Source organism: Musca autumnalis, unplaced genomic scaffold (genome assembly GCF_047663935.1).
Source record: "Musca autumnalis isolate F117 unplaced genomic scaffold, ASM4766393v1 scaffold_5, whole genome shotgun sequence".
NCBI lineage: Eukaryota > Metazoa > Arthropoda > Insecta > Diptera > Muscidae > Musca > Musca autumnalis.
This window is the reverse complement of record NW_027412088.1, coordinates 74,864,656-74,889,743: the sequence shown is the minus strand read 5'-3', so window position 1 is coordinate 74,889,743 and position 25,088 is coordinate 74,864,656. Positions and strand designations below refer to the sequence as shown.

The window sequence follows — 25,088 nt, the reverse complement described above, 5'->3', positions numbered from 1 at the left end:
AAGAGTATACCAAAGTTATTGTTTACTCTTCCAATAAATATATCAAAATTGTTTACTGTACACTTTTCTTACTGAGAGCAACGTTTCGCTCATTTTTTCCTCACTGAATAGCAGCAGCAATTGTGGTGGTTGATTGACTGACTGGCAGGAGGTGGTGGTGGGATGCCTGATTCTTGGATGGTTGACTGGCTGACTGGTGGTGTTGATAATGGCAATGGGTGGTGGTGTTAGGCGACTTTTAATGGCGATAATGGTAGGGGGCCTAGGAGAATAATATTGTACGTGCTTTCATTTCATTTTTTGGTTTAGACTACGTCACAACCTGTATCATCAAAGAAGAAGAAAAAAGAATGAAACAAAAGCAACAAGAACGCGAACACGAACCCATTAAACGCATACAAATGCAAACTGAAAACCAAGAATACACACATACATACATACAAATAAATTCATTCTAATACAAAAATGTTGCTGACTGGGATTCCTAACAACAAATTCCGGTTGCGCGGGGATAAAGGAGTATTTAAAATGCGTCAATGGCCAATGGGAGGCAATTTTTTTTCTTCCAGCCCAACCTAATGGAGGAATGAATACAAAATTTTTTGTTATAAATAAAAAGGCAACTGCAGCCTAGCTATAACAACATGTATTGAGTATGTATAAAGAAGTAGAAGAAAGAATGTCGTCAAAGGAATATATGAATGAAATAGAATTTTCCTATACACTTTTTTACTTAAACATATGTTTGTGAAATTTACAAGACAAACTTTTAATAAACAATTTGTAATTAAAACAATTGAACTTAGTTTTTATAGATTTACAACAGATCGCAAAGTGATCAGAATTTTACTTTACTGACGTAAAACCGCAATTTTTTATCATCACCTATGTTCAGGAATAAGAACTGTAGGGTTGGGTGCTGATGAGACACTGATTTTTTATTTTCAAAGTTCAACTTACATGCTACTTTACAAAATATTTCTTAACCTAGACTATCACTAATTCTTATCTCTAAACCCTTCATTGACCAATCCAAACAATCCGTTGATCAATGAAGAATTTTCCAACATAGTGTGTGTCATAAGAAGAGTCATAAAAACTAAAGTGCCGTCGCTCGTAATGCACACACAACACTAGTGATAACAGCTACCGCTGCATGTGGGATCTTAAATGCTTTCTTCTATTTGGTGCGTTCACGAAATATGGAATTATAATTTACCACTTATGATAAGAACTCATAATGGTAATAAAATATTTATTTATTTATGCTGCTGGAAATTTTGGTGGAAGATTTATTTTTAATTATCAGAATTTCCAGCGCCTCGACACAAAAAGTAAAAAGTATGTACAAAAGTATTTTGTACAACCTATTTTTAAAATTCAATGAAGTTCAATTTTAATTTTTCTCAAATTACTTGAGGAACATTTCATCAACAATTTCTTAAAACCGCGGATTTAAAGAGCAGTTGAGTAACAACTCTATCAGAAGAGAGTAGTATCAACAACTAACAAAATAGACAATAGATAGTCTCACAAATTGAAGGTGTAGCAGAATCTTGTACTAACAAACAATGATAAACCAATTCATAGATGGAAAGAACATTTCGACGATATTAGTAATGAACAATGCCGCAGCAAAATGTACAATAGCAGTCCAATAGAAAATAAGTCAAATATATCGTTAAGCCCTCTCAAATTGAACGAAATAAAAGAGATAATAGAACAATTAAAATGTAACAAATCTGCAGGAGAAGATGGTTTGCGGGTGGAAGCTTTGCAGACAGAAAAATTAAATTCAAGGCATTTAAATACATATATGAATGAACAAGCTTCACAAAGCCTTCAACACTATTACACGAACTTTTAGCTGTGGCGGAAATATTGCTCCGCGTCCGACTTCATCATATCTGAACGCCACACTTCCATCAATCGTGAGAAAGCTAAATGGTTTGTTTCAGAGAGTTCACCAATCACTGCTTTAGAGAAAGGATGTCCCTGCTGGTCAAATACCCGAAGTGAGACCAAATGTCCCAGCAGAGGCGGCAATACTAGCATAAAAGCGTGATAAGCTTCGTCGAGTCAACCCCAGTGACCACAGAGCTTACACTGAAATTCAACAGGTTGATCGATAAATCAGCTGAAGAAATGCAACATTGGAGCCGGAATTAGTGAATTACTTCTTCACCATCATCAGAAATAGTTCTCCATTTGCCGATCATCAGCATGAGATCCGTAAGCGCAACAGCACTACAATAGCGCTAAAGAGTCAACCACGACTTTTCAAAAACACTCCACGCTCTTTGAGGACATCGAGAAGACTACCCTCAGGCCAAGTTTAAGTTAGTTAATCAATTATAGCCATTCGTACGTGGAATTCCGAAACAAAAAGTCGAACCCACGTATTGAAACAGGAAATTTCCCAAGGTGTGGTGATAACTCCGGGACTATTTAACCTCTACCTTTCTTGTATTGCCCTCCAGACGGCACTGATTACGAATTCGGATGATCCCCAATGTCATTTATGATAGACTGAACTCCTATTTGATCGGTCTTACCACATTTTTCCACGCGATGGATATGAAAACAGGATAAACATTCGACGTTATATTCACGTCGTCCGCGCATGCCATAGCTATCTGCGACACCCCGAGATGTAGGAACAAGGTCCTGAAGACCCTAGCCGGCTGTACTTGGGTGTAGACAATGAAACTTTATTAGCCACATATAACGCGACAGGTCTTCTATGCGGCTACAGTATGGTACACATAAGTGTAATGCAGTTGTAAAGTATTGAAACCTGTCAGAACGCCGCCCTGAGAACTACAACCGGGTGTCTCCCCAAGTGGAGTCGAAGAACCTTCCATTACGACAATAAAATGTGCACGTGTGTTAGAGAGGAACAACTTTTATCTAATTGGGCTGACAAAGGCGGCCTTATAGTAGACGAACAGATGGTATGTGTCTAACTGTTTTTCGTTGGTCTTCTCTAGTATTTGGAGCAGTGTGAAGATTTAGTCAATTGTTGATTTACAAGGTATACAAACGCATTGGTATGACCCGATTATTTTATTACGTTATAGACGCTCACACCTGCTCTTGCTGCTTTATTGTTTTTCAGCCGATTTATTTTCACCTCGCTTTGACTATGTGGTAGATATTCAACAACGTCGTTTGCGATTGGTTCTGGGGTATCTTCATTGCCGTCCATATTCGATACTAAGAACTTCATGAAATGCTCCTTGCACATCCTCAGTACGCTATTAGTATCAGTTTCCAGATTGCCTTCCATCATCTTTGCAGAAAAATGTGCCTGCACCATAGCCTTCAGTCTGGTAAAATTGTCTGACTTCATTTGGACACCCGTACATCTCGAGTTTCTCACGCTTTGCCTGCTCTTGCTTTTTTCTTCTGAAAATAAGCTTCTTCTGTTCTCCCTATATTTTTCCTTTGAGCAGAGTTGTCCCGTATGTCGCGTTGTTCTCTTCAGTAGTCTTACGACACTCCCGATCGTACCATGGACTATTAGGTAGTGGTGGTTTTTTGTAACAAATAATAGATTTTGCGGCAGTTTGAAGGGAGTGGGCTATTCTTTGCCACTGCACTCCACATCATCGGGACAAGAAGCGCTATATTCCTTCATTTGAGTAAGTTAAGCGGAATAGGTTTGTGCTATCTGTTGTGTTTGCAGCTTCTCTACATCCAGCTTCCACCCTTCCGCCCGACGAGTGTGTACTTTAGGGTCTACAAGGAAATGGTCCGAATCGATGATCGTTTTGCTTTTATACGGATTTTCTCCTTAACCGGAGTGGATCTGGAAACCAGGGCCCTATTCCACGAAACAACTTATCGCTTTTCACTTTGCACTTATCAAAAAGTAATTATTTTATTGTAAAAAAAAACAAAAGAAAATGCATTTGAAAGAAGAAATGTTCGAGGACAGTGAAGCCGCTCCACATCCGATATGTCTGAAGAGCCTTTACCAAAGGCGAAACATGCATGTCACATAGTGGTGGGTGTGTGGGTTCGAATCGTCGGCTTTCCTTTTCCACTTGCATTATTGATCATTAAGCTTAATTAAAAATTAATACTAAAAGTGATCTTCGCATAAAAAAGGCAAAATTTTCAAGTGATATTTTTATTTTGTTCCACAAAATTACTTTTCAGGTTCTCTTTGTACTTAGCAAATTTTACTATCACTGTTCTCTTTCGCAAAGTTGTTGTGCTCTCTTGCTTAATTTTTCCACCATCTTGATGAGTCTCTCCGTTCTCCTGCAAAGTGTGGATGATCTTTGTTCCACAGAACATTCGATCATCTTTGCATTATTTTCTTCTTGGGACGCGAGAACAAAATGAAAAAAAAAAATAAAATAAAATAAAAAAATTAAATTAAAATAAAAATAAAATTAAATAAAAATAAAATAAAAGAAAATAGAACAAAATAAAAATAAAATAAAAAAACTCTGAAAGATAGTTTAGTCTAAGTGTAAAACCGAGAAACATCGATTTGTGGGGTGATTCGGAGGGAGTTGTTCGGCGGCTGGAAGTTCGGAATGGGTTGGTTCGGAGGTTGGAAGTTCGAAATGGGGTGATTTGCAGGGTGGAAGTTCGGAATGGGGTGGTTCGGAGGTTGGAAGTTCGGAATGGGATTGTTCGCAGGCTGGAAGTTCAGAAGGGTGTGATTCGCAGGGTGGAAGTTCGGAAAAATTAATTCGATCCTTATAATTTCTTATCACTACCGTGTTTTCAATTATTCCGAATAAAATCTCCCTTCGTAACGTTTTAAAAACTTTACTTTTTTAACAATGTACATTGGCAAACTTATCAAAATTTGGTCTGCAAAAACAAAATGCAAAGTTTTCTGTGGAACGAAAGAGCACAATTTTTTGCGCAATCTTAGCAAAATACACTTTGCAGTTACAAGTTTTCACTTAGCAGAAGAGGACGTTTGTGGAACAGAAATCCAAAAGAGAGCAAAACATTTTTTAAAACTTAGCACACTCAACTTATCTTTAGCAACTTATCAAAAATAAGGTGCTAAACGCTTAAAATTTGCGAATTGTCAAAAAAATTGCTAAGTGCAAAATGAAAAGTTGATAAGTTGTTTCGTGGAATAGGGCCCAGGTTTTTAATCCTCCGATTTACCATAAATCCAGCACCTAGCTCATGATTCGTTTCATGGCAGCTGTAATACAATGCGTTTGTGATCTTTATGTCGGCCCGATTCCATTCCACTTCCTGTAATACCCTAGACAGACGGCAGCGTTAATTTGCATTAACTGCCTTAATTCAAAATAATTCGTGCATTATCCACATTCTTAATGCACAAAATCAAACTGAATGTATATTGTATTTCAATATGGCAATATTGTAAAAGAGAGCCATGAATATGCTCAGAGACACATGGAGTGGATATTGCAGTGCAAATGATAATGCGGTGCAAACAAAAAATTGCAGTGCAAACAACAACAAAATACATGTTAATCAGCAATCAACTGCTTCGTAAATGCAATAACTGTTGTCTGTCAGGGTAAAATTAAATGCAGATCACAATGCAAATTAACGCTGTCCAGGGTATAAGGCATTAATATCAGCTTAGCACACTCAACTTATCTTTAGCAACTTATCAAAAATAAGGTGCTAAACGCTTAAAATTTGCGAATTGTCAAAAAATTGCTAAGTGCAAAATGAAAAGTTGATAAGTTGTTTCGTGGAATAGGGCCCAGGTTTTTAATCCTCCGATTTACCATAAATCCAGCACCTAGCTCATGATTCGTTTCATGGCAGCTGTAATACAATGCGTTTGTGATCTTTATGTCGGCCCGATTCCATTCCACTTCCTGTAATACCCTAGACAGACGGCAGCGTTAATTTGCATTAACTGCCTTAATTCAAAATAATTCGTGCATTATCCACATTCTTAATGCACAAAATCAAACTGAATGTATATTGTATTTGGGTATTTCAATATGGCAATACTGTAAAATAGAGCCATGAATATGCTCAGAGACACATGGAGTGGATATTGCAGTGCAAATGATAATGCGGTGCAAACAAAAAATTGCAGTGCAAACAACAACAAAATACATGTTAATCAGCAATCAACTGCTTCGTAAATGCAGAAACTGTTGTCTGTCAGGGTAAAATTAAATGCAGATCACAATGCAAATTAACGCTGTCCAGGGTATAAGGCATTAATATCAGCTTTGTACTTTCCAAGTACATCCGCCAGCGTACAAACTATGGTGCAGATTCGCTGATCATGGTCCTTAAAACGTTGGCGGGGGTCGCCAACTTTTTTCCATTCTTTGTTGTCTCATAGTAGTTTGCTTTTTTATAGCCCGAGGCCCAACCCAAGTTGTTATGGTTATTAAAGGCAGTTCTCAGGTGACACCACGTGGAGGCCACTTAAGATGAAATAGGGGCCATAATAAGTCCTGGATTTTGCATTGTTAAAGCCAGTCAGGAACGTTGCTTGGTATCTTCCACCCCTACGTCACCCATTTCGGCGGAACGATCACATTTTATAGGTAATTTTTACGATTTTTGTAAAAAGGGAACAAAAACACCCCTTTAATGACCCACATAAGGGTTAAATAAAACGAAAAATGAAAGCAGCGGGCCAAAAAAACATAGGTAACCAAGGTTTGGTTAAAATCCATTAATTTTTAGATTTTTGGCCAGGTTTTTGGAAAATTTGCCACTGTGTGAGTTCAAATAGGATTTTATAAGATCATAAGATTGTAGTCCTAACCTTTATTTTAGTCATAGATCTTTGTAATGGCACGAGTATAATATTTACATAAGCACCGATTTCGTAATGTGTTCATTGTCCTGTTTACTACTGTTAATGGCACGTACTCCTAAAAGTATGCTTTAAAATTTTAATGATAAATCTATATAAATAAAAATCAAATGTCGTTCGTTAGTAATGACATTCAGAACGGCTGGACCGATTTAGATAATTCTTTTTTTGAAATGTTCGTCATAACCCAACTTAGGTTTTTATGCAAAGAAAAAATTTGACCACGCCCACTTTTACGACCACTTATTTCAATTTTTAATCCTTTCTACAAAAACTACTGAACAGATTTTCCAGAAATTGTCAGGGTATGTACATTGACGGACCCCGGTGAAAATAAGCTACATATTTTGTTGAATTTCGGAAGGAGCGGGGTACTTATCCTATACCCTATTTCTTTAAAAATACTATATTTACAATAATTACAAATGTATCGGTTTGGAAATTAATTTGCGAGACAATTGTAGTTGTGTCTCCGACCTTACCTACTTATTTGGGGCACAAAAACTTGACCATGCCCACTTTTTAAAATATGTTACATGTACAAAACTACTGAAATTGTCAGGGAACGTACAGTGATGGCTCCAGAAATAGGCTATATATTTTAGTGAGAGGGCGCCGTACCTCCCCTATACGATATTTAAAAAACGCTATATTTGCAAATATTACGAATGTATCGGTTTAAAGATTTACGAATTAATGTACAATCCAGGTACTTCTATGGGGCCTAAAGACACGACCACGCATGCTTTTTTTTAAATATGTTACATCTCCAATACTACTGAACCAATTTCCATGAAATTTGCAGCAAAAGCTCAAGGTTTGTCGTTGTTATGTATATTTTGAATGAATGAATCGGAGGAGGTGGGGTACCTTCCCCACGCCTTTCTTTTAAACGCTAAATCTATAAGCCAAAATTATAATTATATCAGTTTCAGCAAAAATTTTGGGAGACAATGGGGTTGTGGGTATACTAGGTACATATTTGGAGCCAAATTACCGAACCACGCCCACTTTTTAAATATAATATATATTGAAAACTAATGACCACACCCACTCTTTTCAATACCTTATTTTTTGAACCTAATTTCATGCAATTTTCAGAAAATATTCTGGAATGCCCCGTGGTCCAAAATTCCCTTTATTTATTTATAGACGAATTACCCCGGGCTTATTGTTTTAGAATCGCTATATTTGCTAAACTTATGAGTACATCGGCTTGCAAATTAATTTTCGAGACAACGGTGGTCGCGCCTCCGACCAAGAAAAACTATATATATATAATGGTGATGTTCAACGTTCCATCAACCATGAAAAACTAAAACATATAAGCCTCAAAAAGCGGGAGAATTCGACATAACCATTTTTTAACTTTTATAATTAGATCGCATTAGTAAAAAGACAGAGGACTAGGACGATAATAAATCAGCATTAATAGGCGAAAAAATTCGGTAAAGTCCGTATGAGAATAGAAAGGTTACAGACAAAAGCTGTAGATACATTTAAAATCTTCCTCGGTTTGACAATAGAACAAAAAAGTGAGGTAGAAAATACCACTTTTTGAATTGTCAAGCATAAAGTCCATAAAAAGTTGTCATTAAAACTCATTACGACGGGCCAGCAAACGCGGGATCTGATAGTGGCAAATAATTGTGATAGTTTTGTTCTAAGTTACAATTGTTCTGTTCCAGTACTGCAAGAATCTACTAATTTTTAATATATATTTTTTTTTTGATAACGTAACGAAAAAATTTTATCGTAGTAAAAATTAGTATCTTGTTGCAGGTTCTGGAACAAAGCAATTATGTTATATTACGATTTTGAAGAAATTTTCAAAAGAAATATTTTCAATTTTGTAGCATTTCCACACATTATCATCAACAATTACACGATATTAACATTTACCACAATTTCCTTTCTCTTTGTTGAATTTGTTTCTTTCATTGGCAATTGCTGGCTTTATTACCTTACTGACGAACCATAGCTAACATAGAATGTGCTAAAAATAGATATTACAAAAATAGTTGAAGTATTTTCTTTATTTTTGGTCGTTCAACGGTAGTTAAGGTTTATTTCGCGGCTTTTACGTTTTGTTTTTTTTTTGTTATGGACTGCTTTCGCTGCTTAATTATATTTCAACACGTAAAGGCTAATAAACCAACGAAATACATATACATATACACCTTTAACACACCGCCATATCAATAGACACTGATGCATACACACACAGGCATACCTTACTTTGTGATTGTTGATTCCTTTTGTTTTGTATTTATTTTTTGTTGGTCTAAAAATAATTCACCACGTAGGTTTGCAAGTTATTTGGTTTTGTTCGTTTCGTTGTTCGTTCTTGTTCTTGTTGTTAATAATTACAGGTGGGGCCTTTGAATGGGAAGCAACATCAATTTGCTTAATATCTTGTCTTTATTTTTTTGTATGGCTGTTGCTTCGAAGGATATTGGCTTTATAATGTTTGTGAACTTTTGTAAAAAGAAAAAAAAAAAAGAAACAACAAAGTCCTATTTCAAAGACGTCATCCATAGTTATTACGTTTGATATTATAAATAGCTTATAATTTTAAAGGTGGAAAATAATTAATGGATATTTTATTATTAGACCTGCTTATACTATGATTATTTTTGGAAATATTAAGGAAGGATTTTTTTACCTTTGATATTAGAGTTGGTGTAGAATAGAATTTTAAAATGAAAAGCGGCGTATGCTTTTTGGGAACTTTTCAATATTGAAAACAATCATACGCAACAATGAACCTAAATGGAAATTACACAAAGTGGGCAAAGAATTTCAGTAAAATTATTTCACAATTTATTAACGACTAAAATCGTTAGAAATTGTCGTTAATTCTGTTGTTTACAAGTAACAGCAGATTCTAATATATTCTCATATAAGGTTCAATTAAGTATCTCACACTTCGTTTCTTTTCCCGATGTCAGTACATGCAATGGGTAACTAACTTACATTTTGTTTTCTCACCTTTCAGGCCTTCGTCGTAGACCCTTGCAACCGGCTCAGAGCTCCTCCTACGAAGTCAATTCGGACTTTTTGACCCAGCTAATGGAAGAGAATGCACGACGAAGATTACAACAACAATTCGAACAACATTTGGAGTTGATCAATTTAAAACTGATGCGTCAGCGACAGAGAGAGGAACGTATGCGGGAACGTTATCGTCAACAACAGTTGGCGGCAATGGCAGCCGAAAATGACGATGATTATGATTATGTGCGTAAATTTAAAGAGAATGCCGATATCAATACTGATGGCAGCAGTAGTAGCGGCAGCAGTAGCAACAACAACCAAAATATCATGAACGGCAACAGCAACAACAATTTACAATATACTGAACAATACGATAATACCAATCAAGATTTTAGTTTTAAATATCCCAGCTTGGAAAATATTCACAATTTAAGGGATCGCATTAATTTCGCTGTCAATCCCAATGATCCGCGTTACTATGAAAATGTCGATGAAAATGCCGGCGGATATATGGTGGGTAATATGGAAGCGGCAAATGATATGGATGGTCTGCGCGATGAAGATGCCGGTGGGGAAGATGATGAAGTCGCCGATGGTGATAAAGATGAAGATTTAGATTCACAAGTTCTAGATGAATATGAAGAATATACTCCACAAGTTGATGCGAATGGTATTGAGGTAGATGGCAAAGCATCGGGAAAACTTTCAGGCGGCGATACAATGGTTTTACCACCTCAACAAGCTGGTATAGTTGGACAAAACAGTAATTCGAATTTCCATCGTATTAAACCTCAATCGGTTGCGGCTGCTGCAGCGGCCGGTGTCAATTCAATAAATGTCAAGCAAGTCCAAGCGGGTGGTGTGGCACCAGCACGCCAGGATATGACCTCTTTAATTGATAAATTACATCCGAAGGGGGATCAACTGACACCGGGCGTAATGGATGGCTCCGGTGATGCCCACATGGTGGTGCGTGAACATTTGGGTATGAAAGGTGAAATGGGCATGTATGTTGTTGCTCTAATAGCGGGAGTGAGTGCAGCAGCTACTGTGGGCTTATTTGTTTTGGGTATAGCATGGTATACGTAAGTAAATATTTTGTTGTTATTGTTGTAAACAATTGCTCTGTTCCAGAACCTGCAAGAAGGTGCTATTTTTTACTACGATAAGATTTTTTCCTTTATGTTATCGGAAAAAATAGTAAACATTAGTAGATTCTTGCAGTTCTGGAACAGACCAAATAATTAGTTAGAGATTTATTTTAATGTGTATTGTGTTTTTTCTTCCAGATTCCACAATAAGAGCAAAGCTGCTGCTGATGTTGATTATCCCGCCTATGGTGTGACTGGACCCAATAAAGATATTTCTCCCTCAGGTGATAGAAAATTGGCCCAAAGTGCTCAAATGTATCACTATCAACATCAGAAACAACAAATTATAGCCATGGAAAATCGCCAACATAATGAGGAGAACTGTGAAATGTCCTATGAAAGTGATGATGATAATGAGGAGGGTGATTATACGGTCTATGAATGTCCTGGCTTGGCACCGGTAAGTTACTATACACATATGTAAATACTATTGATGTGTGACAACTTGAGACACGTATAACCTCTACAATGTCCTTTAATATAATAAATTAACTCTGTTCCTTAACGTGCCCACCCATTTCTTTACCCGACAAGAGTTTCAACTTTTAAAAAGTAAAGTAAAAGACCAATTACTGCGATTGAAATCTTAAAGTTAATTTTAACAAGTCCAACATCTTTTCACAATAATACATTACTGTGAATTGCTAGTTTACCTTTTGTATGTTATTTTATTCACAACAATGCATTTTGACAACCAGTACGATTATCAGCTGTTTTTAGCGTTACACCCATGGCACCCTGGAATAAGAAGGTGTTACATCAAATCATGTCAAACGTCAAATTTGCTCACAATAATGCATTACTGTGAATAGCTTGTTTACATTTTGTATGTGATTTTATTCACAATAACGCATTTTGACAACTGGTATGAAGATCAGCTGTTTTTGGCGTTATGCTTGGTTTATATTACGAAATCCACTCGATTTCAACTGTCAATTCCTTTGCGTATACGTCAAATGAAATCTCGTCTGAAATCGACTGGATTTCATTTGACGTTTAAGCAAAGGAATTGACAGTTGAAATCGAATGGATTTCGTAAATGTAAACTTACTATTACAACTTATTATTCTACCATGCATGGCACAATAATATAGGTACTTACTTACTTACTTAGCTGGCCTTTTACAGAACCTTTGTTCCATAAGCCGAACTAAGAAAAAATCTCCAATCCTCTCTGTTTGCTGCTGTATTTTCCCAATCTGGGGGATATGTAGCTTTGTGATATCTCGTTTCACTTGTTCGCTCCAACGAAGCTTTGGCCTTCCAGATCTGCGAGAACCTCCATGCGGCCCGTATTTATACGCAATACAATAATATTGTTACGAATGTAACTGATAGGTTTAAGTTAGTTTAGTTTAATTTCCGTTAATTTAAAAATTTGAATTGTAACGTAAAGTTTTTATTACGCAGTTACTTTATTTAAGCAACAACAACTACCATGTAGAACTCTCTTCATTATTCTAGATGTTACTTTACCTTTCATTAATGTGCTTTTATTTTGTAATTATTGTTTAGTTTGTTACTTCTTTGCACTTGTTTGTTGTTGTTACGTCATTACTGTGCTTGTCGTCCAATTGTATTTCCCCATGTATGTGAGTATGGTTGTTCGCTTAGTGCGAATGTGCGTCTGTGTGTTCGCTGCACAGATTCGAGATGTTGCCATATGTGTTCTGGAGGACTCTAGAACAGGGAGACTTTGGGGTATAAATACCGGGGAAATGGCAATGACGGAGTAGTTGTGAATTTTATACCGAAGTGTAATCATCGACTAGTAAAGAAGTAAAGTAAAGCTGTGTACTTAGCTATAACAGTCAGCTCCGAATAAGTGTAATAAAGTAAATAAAGCATTGTAGAAACGTAATCTAAAACGAACCCTGTTTTATTTGATAAAAATCGTATCGGGGAATAAAACAACGTCTACACGGAGATTAGTTAAATCTAATTCCGTAACAATTGGTGTCAGCAGTGAGATTACGATCATCCTACAATGAAGTTTAAGGATCTACGAGTGGAAGACTTGAAGAAGGAGCTAAGTAAGTTGGAGTTGTGTTCTACTGGCAACAAGGCCGAACTACAAAAACGCTTGTTGGAAGAGTTCGAGCGCCGTGAAATGAACATCGATGAATATGAGTTCGAGAAGGAGGAAGTCGAGTTATCGGCAAAGGGCGAATCCAGCGTTGAGGAAGTTTCGTCGGTAGCTGCCAGGGGTGACGATTTGAAATCAATGCTGGCTATGATGATGCTGGAAATGAATAAGAAAAATGAAGAAACTTCCAGACTTATGGCGGAAATGAAATCTGACAACTGTAAGATGTTAGAAGAGATGTCTAGAAAGAATGAAGAAACTTCCAGACTTGTGATGGAAATGAAAGTGGAAAATTGTAGAATGGTTGAAGAAAATTCCAGTAAAATGTTAGAAGAGATGTCTAGAAAGAATGAAGAAACTTCTAGACTTATGATGGAAATGAAAGCAGAAAATTGCAGAATGGTTGAAGAAAATTCCAGAAAGAGTGAAGAATATTCCAGAAAATTGGAGGAAAGATTTGCCAAATTCGACGACAAATTAGAGGAAAAGTTAGAAGAGAACTCTAGAAAAATCACCGAAAACTTAATGGCAGAGAATTCTAGGATGTTTGAAGAAAATTCAAGAAACTTAAAAGAGGAGTTGGAAGAAAATTCTAGAAAAATTAACGAGAAACTCGAGAATATCACGATAGTGATTGAAAAGAGAGTAGAAAACGTGGAGGTACAAATGAAAGAGTTGGATAAAAAGATTTTGTCTGTTGACGAGAAATTTCTGGCTCAAGATGAGAAGATTATGGGCATAGAAAAGAAAATGTCGGAACTGGAAATTAAAGGCGGTCCAGTGAGAGCTATCCATAACGCGTTAAAAATTAAGCCTCCAGTGTTCGACGGCTCTACATCTTTCAATGTGTTCAAATTACAGTTCGAGACAGTGGCTGCTAGAGATTCTTGGAACGACAACGAAAAGGCGGTATCACTCCTTATGGCATTGAAGGGTGATGCTGCTGACGTATTACAGAGTATTCCCGCCGCTTCTAGAAACAGTTATGGGGATATAATGGCAGCTCTCGAACGTAAGTACGGTGGCAAACATAAGCAAAACATCTACTTAATGGAATTAAGGGGAAGAATACAGAAGCCAAATGAGACCTTACAGGACTTCGCAACGGAGGTAGAACGTTTGGTGCTAATGACGTATCCAGGAGAAAACCATCCATTGTTGGACCGTATGAAAATCGAAACATTTGTGAATGGTATACGTGACCCCGAGATCAAACGTGCAACGTATGCGTCACCAAAATCGTCGTTTGCTGAAACCGTGTCGTACGCCCTTACACAAGAGACGGCAAGAATAATCACCAATCCCCAGACTCACAAGGTCCGCAAACTGGATACCGAGTTCGATGAACCCAAATCTCTTACTAACGAGATGGTGGCAGCATTGAAGCAGGCATTAAGGGAAGAACGTTATACGGCAGCACCAACTAAGGCCAGGGGTAGGTGTCACAATTGCGGCAAAATGGGTCATTTTGCGCGTGATTGTAGAGCGAAGCGCAAGCGATCGAGGTCATCGTCACCACCCCCGTCAAGGGAAAGTAAAAGAGTGGTTCAACGTTCTGCAAATGAGTCACCGTTAAACTAAATCGAGCCAGTCCAGTGGGGCGTGAACTGGCTCCCATCGACGACGGCCCCACAATCTCCATAGCGATTGTACAGCAGAAAAACCACAACCTTACAACAACTGGTTACATCAATGGCGACAAGCGAATTCTGACCTTGGATACAGGCGCATCAAAGTCAATCATCAGATCAGATCTGGCAAAAGGAAAGATAACGCCACTAAATGGAGTCAGACTGCGCACAGCAACGGGGGAGCCTGCGGCAGTACATGGAAAGATAACCGTGAGACTTACTATTGCCAATAAATCGGTCGATTACGAGTTTATAGTGGCTGATATCGTAGACGAAGTTATCATAGGCGCAGATTTTATGATTGCCTTTGGTCTTAATCTGGATATGAAAGAACGTGTGATGACATGGTCCAATGTGGAAATTCCATTAAATATGGGCTACGATGAAAACACAACTATTAGACGTCTGACTACGGAACATCCAGAGATTATACCGCCTTGTGCCGAAACATTGATATGGGTACCAATGGATGGAGATTGTGGAGTCGGGAAATTGTGGGTGGTGGAACCAGCAGAGAACAAAAATAGTAACATCTTAATAGCGAATGCCCTGGTGAAAAGCAACGATGATGGATTGATTCCAGTTAGAGTTTTGAACCTGTCAGATAAGCAAGAACAAATTTGCCAATTTTCCGACTTTGGACAATGTACACCAGCCGAAGCTGTAATCAATTTGGAAAATAACACCGAAAAATCAGCAGCCACGGAAAAGAAGCACCTCGATGGTTACATCAAAGAGTGGACACAGAACTTATCATCTTCCGAGAAGAACAAGGCCAAGCAGTTATTATGGAAACATGCCTCTACCTTTGCGTCTACAAAAGGGCATCAAGGAAGGACATCGGTGGTGAAACATGAAATAAACACAGCAGACGCAAGACCAATAAAACAGGCCCCAAGAAGCGTTCCACTGGCAAAAAGGGACGAAGTCCAGAAGTTGATAAGCGAAATGGAGGAGAGTGGTGTGATCGAACCGTCGTCGAGTCCCTGGTGTTCCCCAGTAGTACTGGTCAAGAAGAAAGATGGAAGTACCAGATTTTGTGTGGATTACAGAAAACTAAATGATGTCACCAAGAAAGATAGCTACCCGCTCCCAAGAATCGATGACACACTAGACACCTTAGCCGGGACGTCATGGTTCTCTACCCTCGATCTGCAGAGTGGTTACTGGCAGGTAGAGATAGCCGAAAAAGATAAGGAAAAGACAGCGTTTGGCGTTAACGGCGGTCTCTGGCAATTTAATGTCATGCCATTCGGGCTCTGCAACGCCCCGGCCACCTTTGAAAGGCTGATGGAGCGGGTGCTGAAAGGGTTGCAGTGGTAGTCGTGCCTTATATACTTGGATGACATCATAGTCATGGGACAGACCTTCGACGAACGCCTCACGAATTTAAGGAATGTACTCCAGCAGCTATCGTCTTCGGGTCTAAAACTTAACCCGAAGAAGTGTAACCTCTTCCAGCGAGAGGTGAAGTTCCTGGGGCACCATGTGACGACGGAGGGCATATCGACGGATAGCGAGAAGATTAAAGCCGTCAGAGACTGGCCGCAGCCTCGAAACCTCCATGAGCTGCGAAGCTTTCTGGGTCTCTGCACCTATTACCGTCGGTTTGTCCCCAATTTTGCCAACATTGCCGCAAGCTTACACCGATGACTCAAAAAGGGCAGAAATTTCTATGGAGCAACGACCAGGAAGAGGCATTCCAAAAACTCAAAGACATGCTCTGCAAAGCTCCTCTTTTGGCGTACCCTGTTCCCGGTGGTAAGTTTGTGTTGGACACTGACGCCAGTGCATACGGGATCGGTGGTGTCCTTTCCCAGAAAATAGACGGCCAAGAAAAAGTCATCGGGTACTACAGCCGAACATTGTCAAAGCCTGAGAGGAATTACTGTGTGACGAGGAGAGAGCTGCTGGCAGTTGTGGAGAGCATCAAACACTATCACAAATACCTGTATGGACAGCACTTCCTGCTAAGAACCGATCATTCCGCTCTGCGATGGCTGCTCCAGTTTAAGAACCCGGAAGGTCAATTGGCCCGTTGGATCGAAAGGCTTCAGAGTTATGACATAAGTATCGAGCACAGAAAAGGTGGAAAACACGGTAATGCTGATGCCCTGTCTCGTCGGCCATGCAAAATTGAATGCAGACATTGCTCGAAGGCTGAAGGCAAAGCAAGTATCGTCGATGTCCGGCTACTGCAGGTTGAGTCCGGCGAGGATTGGTCGGCGGAACAAAGAAAAGATCGCACCCTAGGCAAACTAATTTCTGCCATGGAAATGGGCGAACGCCCTAGTCGCAAAGAAATAGCGCCCGAAAGCCCCCTTTTGAAATCTTATTGGGCCCAGTGGAACAGTCTACTTCTAATAGATGGGTGCCTACATCGTAAGTGGGAGAGCGACGATGGAAAAACTCACCGCAACTTGAGTGTCGTACCAGACTCCAAAATAAAAGATGTCTTGTCAGAGTTTCACGATGGGCCAAGTGGAGGACACCTTGGTGTGACAAAGACTGCTGAATAGATAAAGCAGAGGTTCTACTGGGTCGGCTGTCAGAAATCCATTGCAGACTGGATTGCCAATTGTGAGAGGTGTATAAGAGCTAAAGGTCCAACCCGGAAGAGTCGAGGCCACATGCAACAGTATAATTCAGGAGCTCCATTTGAAAGAATCGCAATGGATGTGGCTGGACCGTTTCCAATAAGCGACTCTGGGAACCGGTATGTCTTAGTGGTCATGGATTACTTCAGCAAATGGCCAGAGGTTTATGCCATTCCCAACCAGGAAGCCAAGACAATAGTGGATATGTTCAGCAAGAATTGGATTTGTCGCTATGGTGTCCCATCCGAGGTTCATTCCGATCAAGGAAGAAATTTTGAGTCAGCGATCTTCAAAGAAATGTGTGACACCTACGGAATCAAGAAAACGAGGACAACGCCCCTGCATCCACAATCAGATGGCATGGTGGAAAGATTTAATCGCACCCTGGAAGAGCATCTACGAAAGGTGGTAGATAGCGGCCAAAGAGACTGGGATGAGCATATTCCAAAATTCCTACTAGCCTATAGATCGGCCATTCATGACTCCACATCTCGAACTCCAGCCAGGATTTTGTTCGGGAATGAATTAAAGCTGCCTGGTGACTTGATCTTCGGTGCCACACCAAACCCCGAAACTGATAACGATGAAAACAGTCCAAACTCTTTCAGTGAAGTCCACGATGCAGTACGCCATCGGATAAAAATGGTCAGCAACCGCATGAAGGCGAGGTACGATCGAGCGGCAAATACTGATGGGTTTCAAGAAGGGCAACTGGTACTATTGTTTAACCCACAACGGAAAAAAGGACTATGCCCCAAATTACAAACGCACTGGGAAGGCCCCTACAAGGTAGTCACGAAAATAAATGACGTCGTGTATCGCATACAGAAGAGCGACAGCCCTAGATCAAAGATGAAGGTGGTACATCTAGAACGGTTGGCCCGCTATGGAACGAGAACTGTGCCAGGTCATGAGGAACAGGCTTAAGCGGGAGGCAGTGTTACCAATGCCCATTCCACAGAGAGGGAACTGTGCCTATTCGGGACGAACAGGCTTAAGCGGGAGGCAATGTTACGAATGTAACTGATAGGTTTAAGTTTGTTTAGTTTAATTTCCGTTAATTTAAAAATTTGAATTGTAACGTAAAGTTTTTATTACGCAGTTACTTTATTTAAGCAACAACAACTACCATGTAGAACTCTCTTCATTATTCTAGATGTTACTTTACCTTTCATTAATGTGCTTTTATTTTGTAATTATTGTTTAGTTTGTTACTTCTTTGCACTTGTTTGTTGTTGTTACGTCATTACTGTGCTTGTCGTCCAATTGTATTTCCCCATGTATGTGAGTATGGTTGTTCGCTTAGTGCGAATGTGCGTCTGTGTGTTCGCTGCACAGATTCGAGATGTTGCCATATGTGTTCTGGAGGACTCTAGAACAGGGAGACTTTGGGGTATAAATACCGGGGAAATGGCAATGACGGAGTAGTTGTGAATTTTATACCGAAGTGTAAACATCGACTAGTAAAGAAGTAAAGTAAAGCTGTGTACTTAGCTATAACAGTCAGCTCCGAATAAGTGTAATAAAGTAAATAAAGCATTGTAGAAACGTAATCTAAAACGAACCCTGTTTTATTTGATACAAATCGTATCGGGGAATAAAACAACGTCTACACGGAGATTAGTTAAATCTAATTCCGTAACAATATACAATAATATAGGTACAACGGGAAAAACAGCTGATTATCACACTAGTTGTCAAAATTCATTATTGTGAATAAAATAACATACAGAATGTAAACATGCAATTCACAGTTATGCGTTATTGTGAACAAATTTGACGTTTGGTGTGATTTGATGTAATACCTTCTTATTCCACCATTATTATGCAATAGATAAGTTCTGTTCCATGATCTATTTAACAGGTCACGTAAGTAACACAACAACAACTAATTTTTGGCGGAAAATTCTTCAATATGTAAAAATGTTTGTTTACGTTTTCATACAATTTATTCACAATAACAAAAAATTTGACAGATTGAAACCAATCAGCTGGACGTTTTACGCCACCTTGCAAAACTTGCAAAAACATTATCTCTCAATTCGCTCTCTTGTACTAAACAATTGTGTTATCGAACAGCATTTTGTACAAGTTTGTACAAATTTTTGAGTTATCGTACAGACCTATATGGTGGCGTAAAAATACCAGCAGATTTCACCCAATCTGTCAAATACATTGTTATTTTGAATTAATCGTATAAAAACGTAAAAAAAAATTGACATCTTCAAAGATTTTTCAATCAAAATAATATTCTTGTTGTAGTTTCCGGTTCACCTCATTAATTGCATCATGGGGGACCAAGGTTTATTTAACAGGTAATATGCTGTTTATATTAGAGCTTTTGCAGGGGTAACCTTCTTTATAAGGATTTATTTGAAATATAAGCAATGGAATTGACATTTAAAACCATTCAGAATAAATCTTTTTACAACAAACTGAGGCCATGTTTATTAGGGTTATGACTTTCTGACATTTTTCCTCAAAAATGATTTCCTGTAGCAGGGATGAATGAACTTTTGCCTATTAATCACTATGCTATCGTTTATTCCATTGAAATATAAAAAAAGTTCACGCACAAATCGATTTTAAAAAAATAATTTTTTGAAAAAATATATGAAATGAAAAAAATTTTTTTTCAAAAAATTATTTTTTATTGGGCAAATGAACAAATATAAGCCTACTAATAACTATAATAACGTTTATTTCATTCAAATATTAAAAAAGTCGAGAAAAAAGTCACTTTGAAAAAATTTTAAATTGTTTGTTAAAAAATTATATTTTTGAATAAAAGCGTTTACGACATTTTTACGATTCTCAGAATTAAAGAAAAATAGTGAGAAATAAATTTTATGTCATTTTAATTATCTCATGTGGCTCTAAAGTATATTTTCAATTATATATCTGTTTTCAGTGACTTCAAAAAATTGTCCATAATTTTGATAAATTCAAATTTTAAAATAATTTTGTGCGTGAGGTTTTTTCACCGAATCACCTTATAATTAAGATTTTATGTAATCTTATGGCAAAACTCATCACGCTATGATACAGGGATATGAGGTTGTAAAAAAGTCATAACCCTAATGTTTATATTATAGCCGTTTGCAGGGTTAAACTTCTCAATCAAGGCACATTCATAGAAGGTAGAAGTGACAATCAGCTGTACTTTTACTTTTTTTGTAAATTTGGTTTTCAAAATGTAATAGGGTCTACTCGTGAAATTTGTAACTTCGAAATTTGCTACCATAAAATACTTCTTTTCATCGTAAACGTGTAATAAAAATGACCTACGAGAGTTCTGAATGCGTTATATTTACATTTCGATTCAAATTTGTTCTATTTTAGATGATTTTCAAAATGTATTTATATTTTTCCTGAAAAAATTTTTGGAACGACCCTATTATTCAATATTTATCTTTGACAATTAATTTTCAATAACAACAATGTTGTTTTTGTAAATTTGTTAGTTGTTGTAATTCATGCGTATACCTTATATGAATTTGCCTTGTTCTCAATGAGGATTTATTTGAAATATAACCAATGGCATTGACATTTGAAACACAGTGGGTTTGTTAAATCCGGTTATACATAAACGTACTATAATACTCCTTTTTCAGATGTAATTCGAATTATTTTAATTCTAAATTCTAAACAGGCCTATTATCGACAATAAACGCCAAAACGATTTCATTACTACTTTATTTTTCTTATTTTTTCAGACCGGTGAAATGGAAGTGAAGAATCCATTATTTTTAGATGATACACCTGTTACACCATCGTTGGGTAATCATCCCATAACTCAGGTTTCGGCACAACAGCCATCGGTTAAGAAAATTTTCGAAAAAAGTCATCAACAGTCGACTTCAGGTGGTGCAGCAGCAACAACATCCTCTTCGGGAGCAGCAGTAGGAAATAATGTTGCGACAACGTCTTCCGATGAAAAGAAAACAAAGAAGTCAAAGAAATAAATGATTAACAACAGAAATTAATAAACATTTATTTTCTTTTTAAACTGTTAAAGAAGAAATAAAGAACATAAGCAAAGTATATTTTGTTTTGAATACAGGATGACAGATGAGATTATTAATGACCAAATTGTTAAATGCATTGCATTCATGTATTTGTTTTTATTGATCGTGTATTTTAAAAAGTTTTATTGTTATAAATTGATTTTTGCTATAAAAACATTGAACTCGCTCTCAATGTTTATATAGTGAGTATGTATGAAATATTAAATTTTTCATGTTCACAAAAAATTCTGTAATTATTTCTTCTGAAATTACCAAAAATAAAATATTGAGTAAAACTCATTATGGACGAGAAGATGATAAACACGAAATAAAGCATAATAAATTTAATTTAATTTGTTTTAAATGCTAAACAAAACAGATGCTTATTTAAAAAATAATAATTACAATTATTATAAATGTGGAATATAATTCCTTGAAAACTAATTAAATGGAATATTTGTTAAAATGTTTACATGTATTATTTATTTAAGTTAAATATTTTCGTAAAATAATTACATATTTTGTATTTTTTTGTGATTTTTTTTCTTATGTTTCCCATTTTAACAAAAACAAGATATAAATTCTCCACTCTCTCACACACTTTTCTTCCTTAACTATAAGTGTAACAAAAACATAAATAAAAATATTACCAAACTCAAGAAAACCAAACTTATAACAATCTATTGATGTTGAACAAATCAAACAACTTAAACCAAACAAAAAATCATTAAAACATTTCCCACATTTCAATAACTCTACATCATTAAACAAAATCTAAATATTTATTTATTTTTTCCATAAAAGACATTAACATACTAAAATTTTTCATAATTCTCTTCATACCTTAAAACGTACTGATTTAACTCAAAGATCTGTTCGTAAATACAACACTGCGTAATTGTTTTATGTGGTTAACATCGTGTCAATTAACCTTGATTCATACCATGATTACATTAGTGGAATTACATTACAATGACAATGGATCCTTCATGATTTATTCCTGTTTTAATTTACGTAAAATGCCAAGAGAACCATTTTAAAACAATTATCGCGAACGCTTATTAAAACTTAGTTTAAACATCATGGGTGTATGAAATGTACTTTAAGTAAAACCAGATAAAAACCAAGGTATATTTTAAATATCACCTTTATTATTGCATCATGATAGAGTCACTATCACGATAATAAAGTTCAAAGTTAAAGCCCACAGTTTAAACGTCATTTGCACTAGTGTTTATTATCATCTTATAGTACGTTTAGATTTACGAAATCCACACGATTTCAAATGTTCCTTCCATGGCGAATACGTCAAATAAAATCCAGTCAATTTATAAATAGAATTTATTTGACATATTTATACGAAATTGACATTTGAAATCGAGTGGATTTATAAAGCGGGGTACACCCGTTCAGTTTTGACTGTCGACTGTCCAGCAACATCAAAACATGTTGTGGTCGTCTGATGACTGGCAAAAATGAACGGCCACACTGACAAGCAACCGATTACATATTTGAGCAAAACTGATATAAATCAAAACGTACTATTATATGGTCTATAAAACACCTGTTAGACTATACACTTATAACAGGTTTAAGGGCATTATCTCGATTTATTTGACGTATATTGTATGAAAATGACAATTTAAATCGACAGGATTTGCTAAATCGACCATAGTCTAAACGTGCTATAATGAACTATTTTTCGTTTATTTCGATTTAGAAGTTGCACTTGATATACTGCAATGTTGGATTTACGAACATAACCAATTTTACATTTATATATACATATATGGTTAACATATATTGCATACATATATAAATTTATATATGACAACACTATATAACACTTAACAGTTTATCCGAGCCTCTACTTTTTATTCATCTCTTTAACAAAACATAAAACAAAAACCAAAAACAAAGCTTTATTTAATTACAACAAAACCGAACAAAATAAAAATGTAAAAGAACAAAAGTAAATTTATTAACAAACATAACATTTTGCCTTCATGACATTTAAAACATACAAATGCAAACCTAACAAAACCAAAACAAAAATCTAAACCAAATGTACTATGATGCGACAAATTATGTGTTATATATTTATATAAAATATACATATATAAACATGATAAAAAAAAACAAACAAAATTAATTAAATTCAAATTGTGTATATGAAAGAAGAGAAATAACAAGTAAACGATGTAGCTATGTATGTATATGCGATAAGAAGATACAAATGGGGACAAATGATAGAGAAAACGAAATACTAATTGAGTTTAAAACGTTGTTAGTATTAACTAAAATAAAACCTTCATAAATTACAACATTTTATAAAAACATTCAAGTTGAAATAACTGCAAAACAAATAATTTGCCATAAAGTCCAAAATGCAAAAGTCCTTTTCGCTCAGACTTTAACGAAGATTTATTTTACGCATATGTGATGGACTTGACAGTTTAAATCCACTGGGTTATCTAACAGCCAGTTTCTGTATGTCGATAACTCTTATGTTACACGCTGAAACTTTCATACGAAACTCTCCCATTATTTTGGCGTTCTTAGGTCGAGTTCCCCATTACAGTAATTTCATAAAATTACTTTTGTATGGAACTCGATCTATGAACGCCAAAATAATGGGAAAGTTTCGTATGAAAGTTTTAGCGTGTAACATAAGAGTAAGCAAATGAATGTGTACGAAATACTACCCAATTCGTGTGTGTGTTTTCAAATTTGTTTTTGTTTTGAAGCAAAGTAAAAAGTATTTGCAAGTACTACTCAGTTCTCTTTTAAGCGGGGTACACACGATCAGTTTAGACTGTCGATTTTTTGGAAATATAGATAAATGTCAAACTCTCCAGCAACCACAAAATATTTGGCAAGCAACCGATTATTTAAGCAAAACTGACAGTCAAAAAGTGATCGTGTTTAACCCACTTTACTGAACAAGTTTGTTATCGAACAGCATTTTGTACAAGTTTGTACAAATTGCACAGATCTAATAGGTCTGTTCGATAACTTGGCAAGTAAAAAGTACTAATAGGTCTAATAGGTCTGTTCGATAACTTCGCAAGTAAAAAATACTTGCAAATACTCGCAAGTTCTCTCAATTCTCTTTTACTGAGCAAGTTTGTTATCGAACAGCATTTTGTAAAAATTTGTACAAAACAGGTTGTAAATCTTTGCTCTGTTCCAGAACCTGCAAGAAGCTACTACTTTTTACTACGATAAGAATTTTTCCTTTTGGTCTGTTCCAGAACTGCAAGAATCTGCTAATTTTTACTATTTTTCTCGATAACATAAAGGAAAAAATGTTACGTAGTAAAAATTAGTAGCTTCTTGCAGGTTCTGGAACAGACCATTTATGTTATCGAAACAAATAGTAAAAACTGGTAGATTCTTGCAGTACTGGAACAGACCACTTGTTACATATAAACGTACTCAAGGAACATTATTTCAAGTTTTTCAAACACTCAAAATTTTGGTTAACGTTTTCATATTATTAATTCACAATAACAATTAATTTGACCGATTGAAACCATGGCACTATAGTACAGCTACAACCCCAAAACAATTTAATTTGTCAAATGCACAGAATATATTTGCCAAATAATTGACGTAGAGGGACTCTTTCCTCTCTCTTCCAAAAACTCAATCTTCTTTACCGCAAATTTTGTGCTTGTGACTACTGTCCCGGTCCACACTAACGTGATTTCATTGAAATAATTTCATGAAATTATGCGTTCTTAGATAGAGTTCCATATTAAAGTAATTTTATGAGGAACTCGATCTAAGAACGCCTAGATTCATGATATTATTT

General features: G+C 36.5%; 1 protein-coding gene across 1 annotated transcript in view; it reads left to right on the top strand.

The window, feature by feature from the left end:
• The window catches only part of LOC141405697 (uncharacterized), a 54,079-nt gene extending 30,500 nt beyond the window's left edge, over window positions 1-23,579 (top strand). The window contains exons 2-4 of the mRNA XM_073990322.1: window positions 9,801-10,884; window positions 11,089-11,350; window positions 20,981-23,579. Of these exons, the coding sequence (XP_073846423.1) occupies window positions 9,801-10,884; window positions 11,089-11,350; window positions 20,981-21,229 (1,595 nt within the window). The 3' untranslated portion in view covers window positions 21,230-23,579. The remainder of the gene's footprint in view (window positions 1-9,800; window positions 10,885-11,088; window positions 11,351-20,980) is intronic.
• The last annotated feature ends 1,509 nt before the right edge of the window (window positions 23,580-25,088 follow it).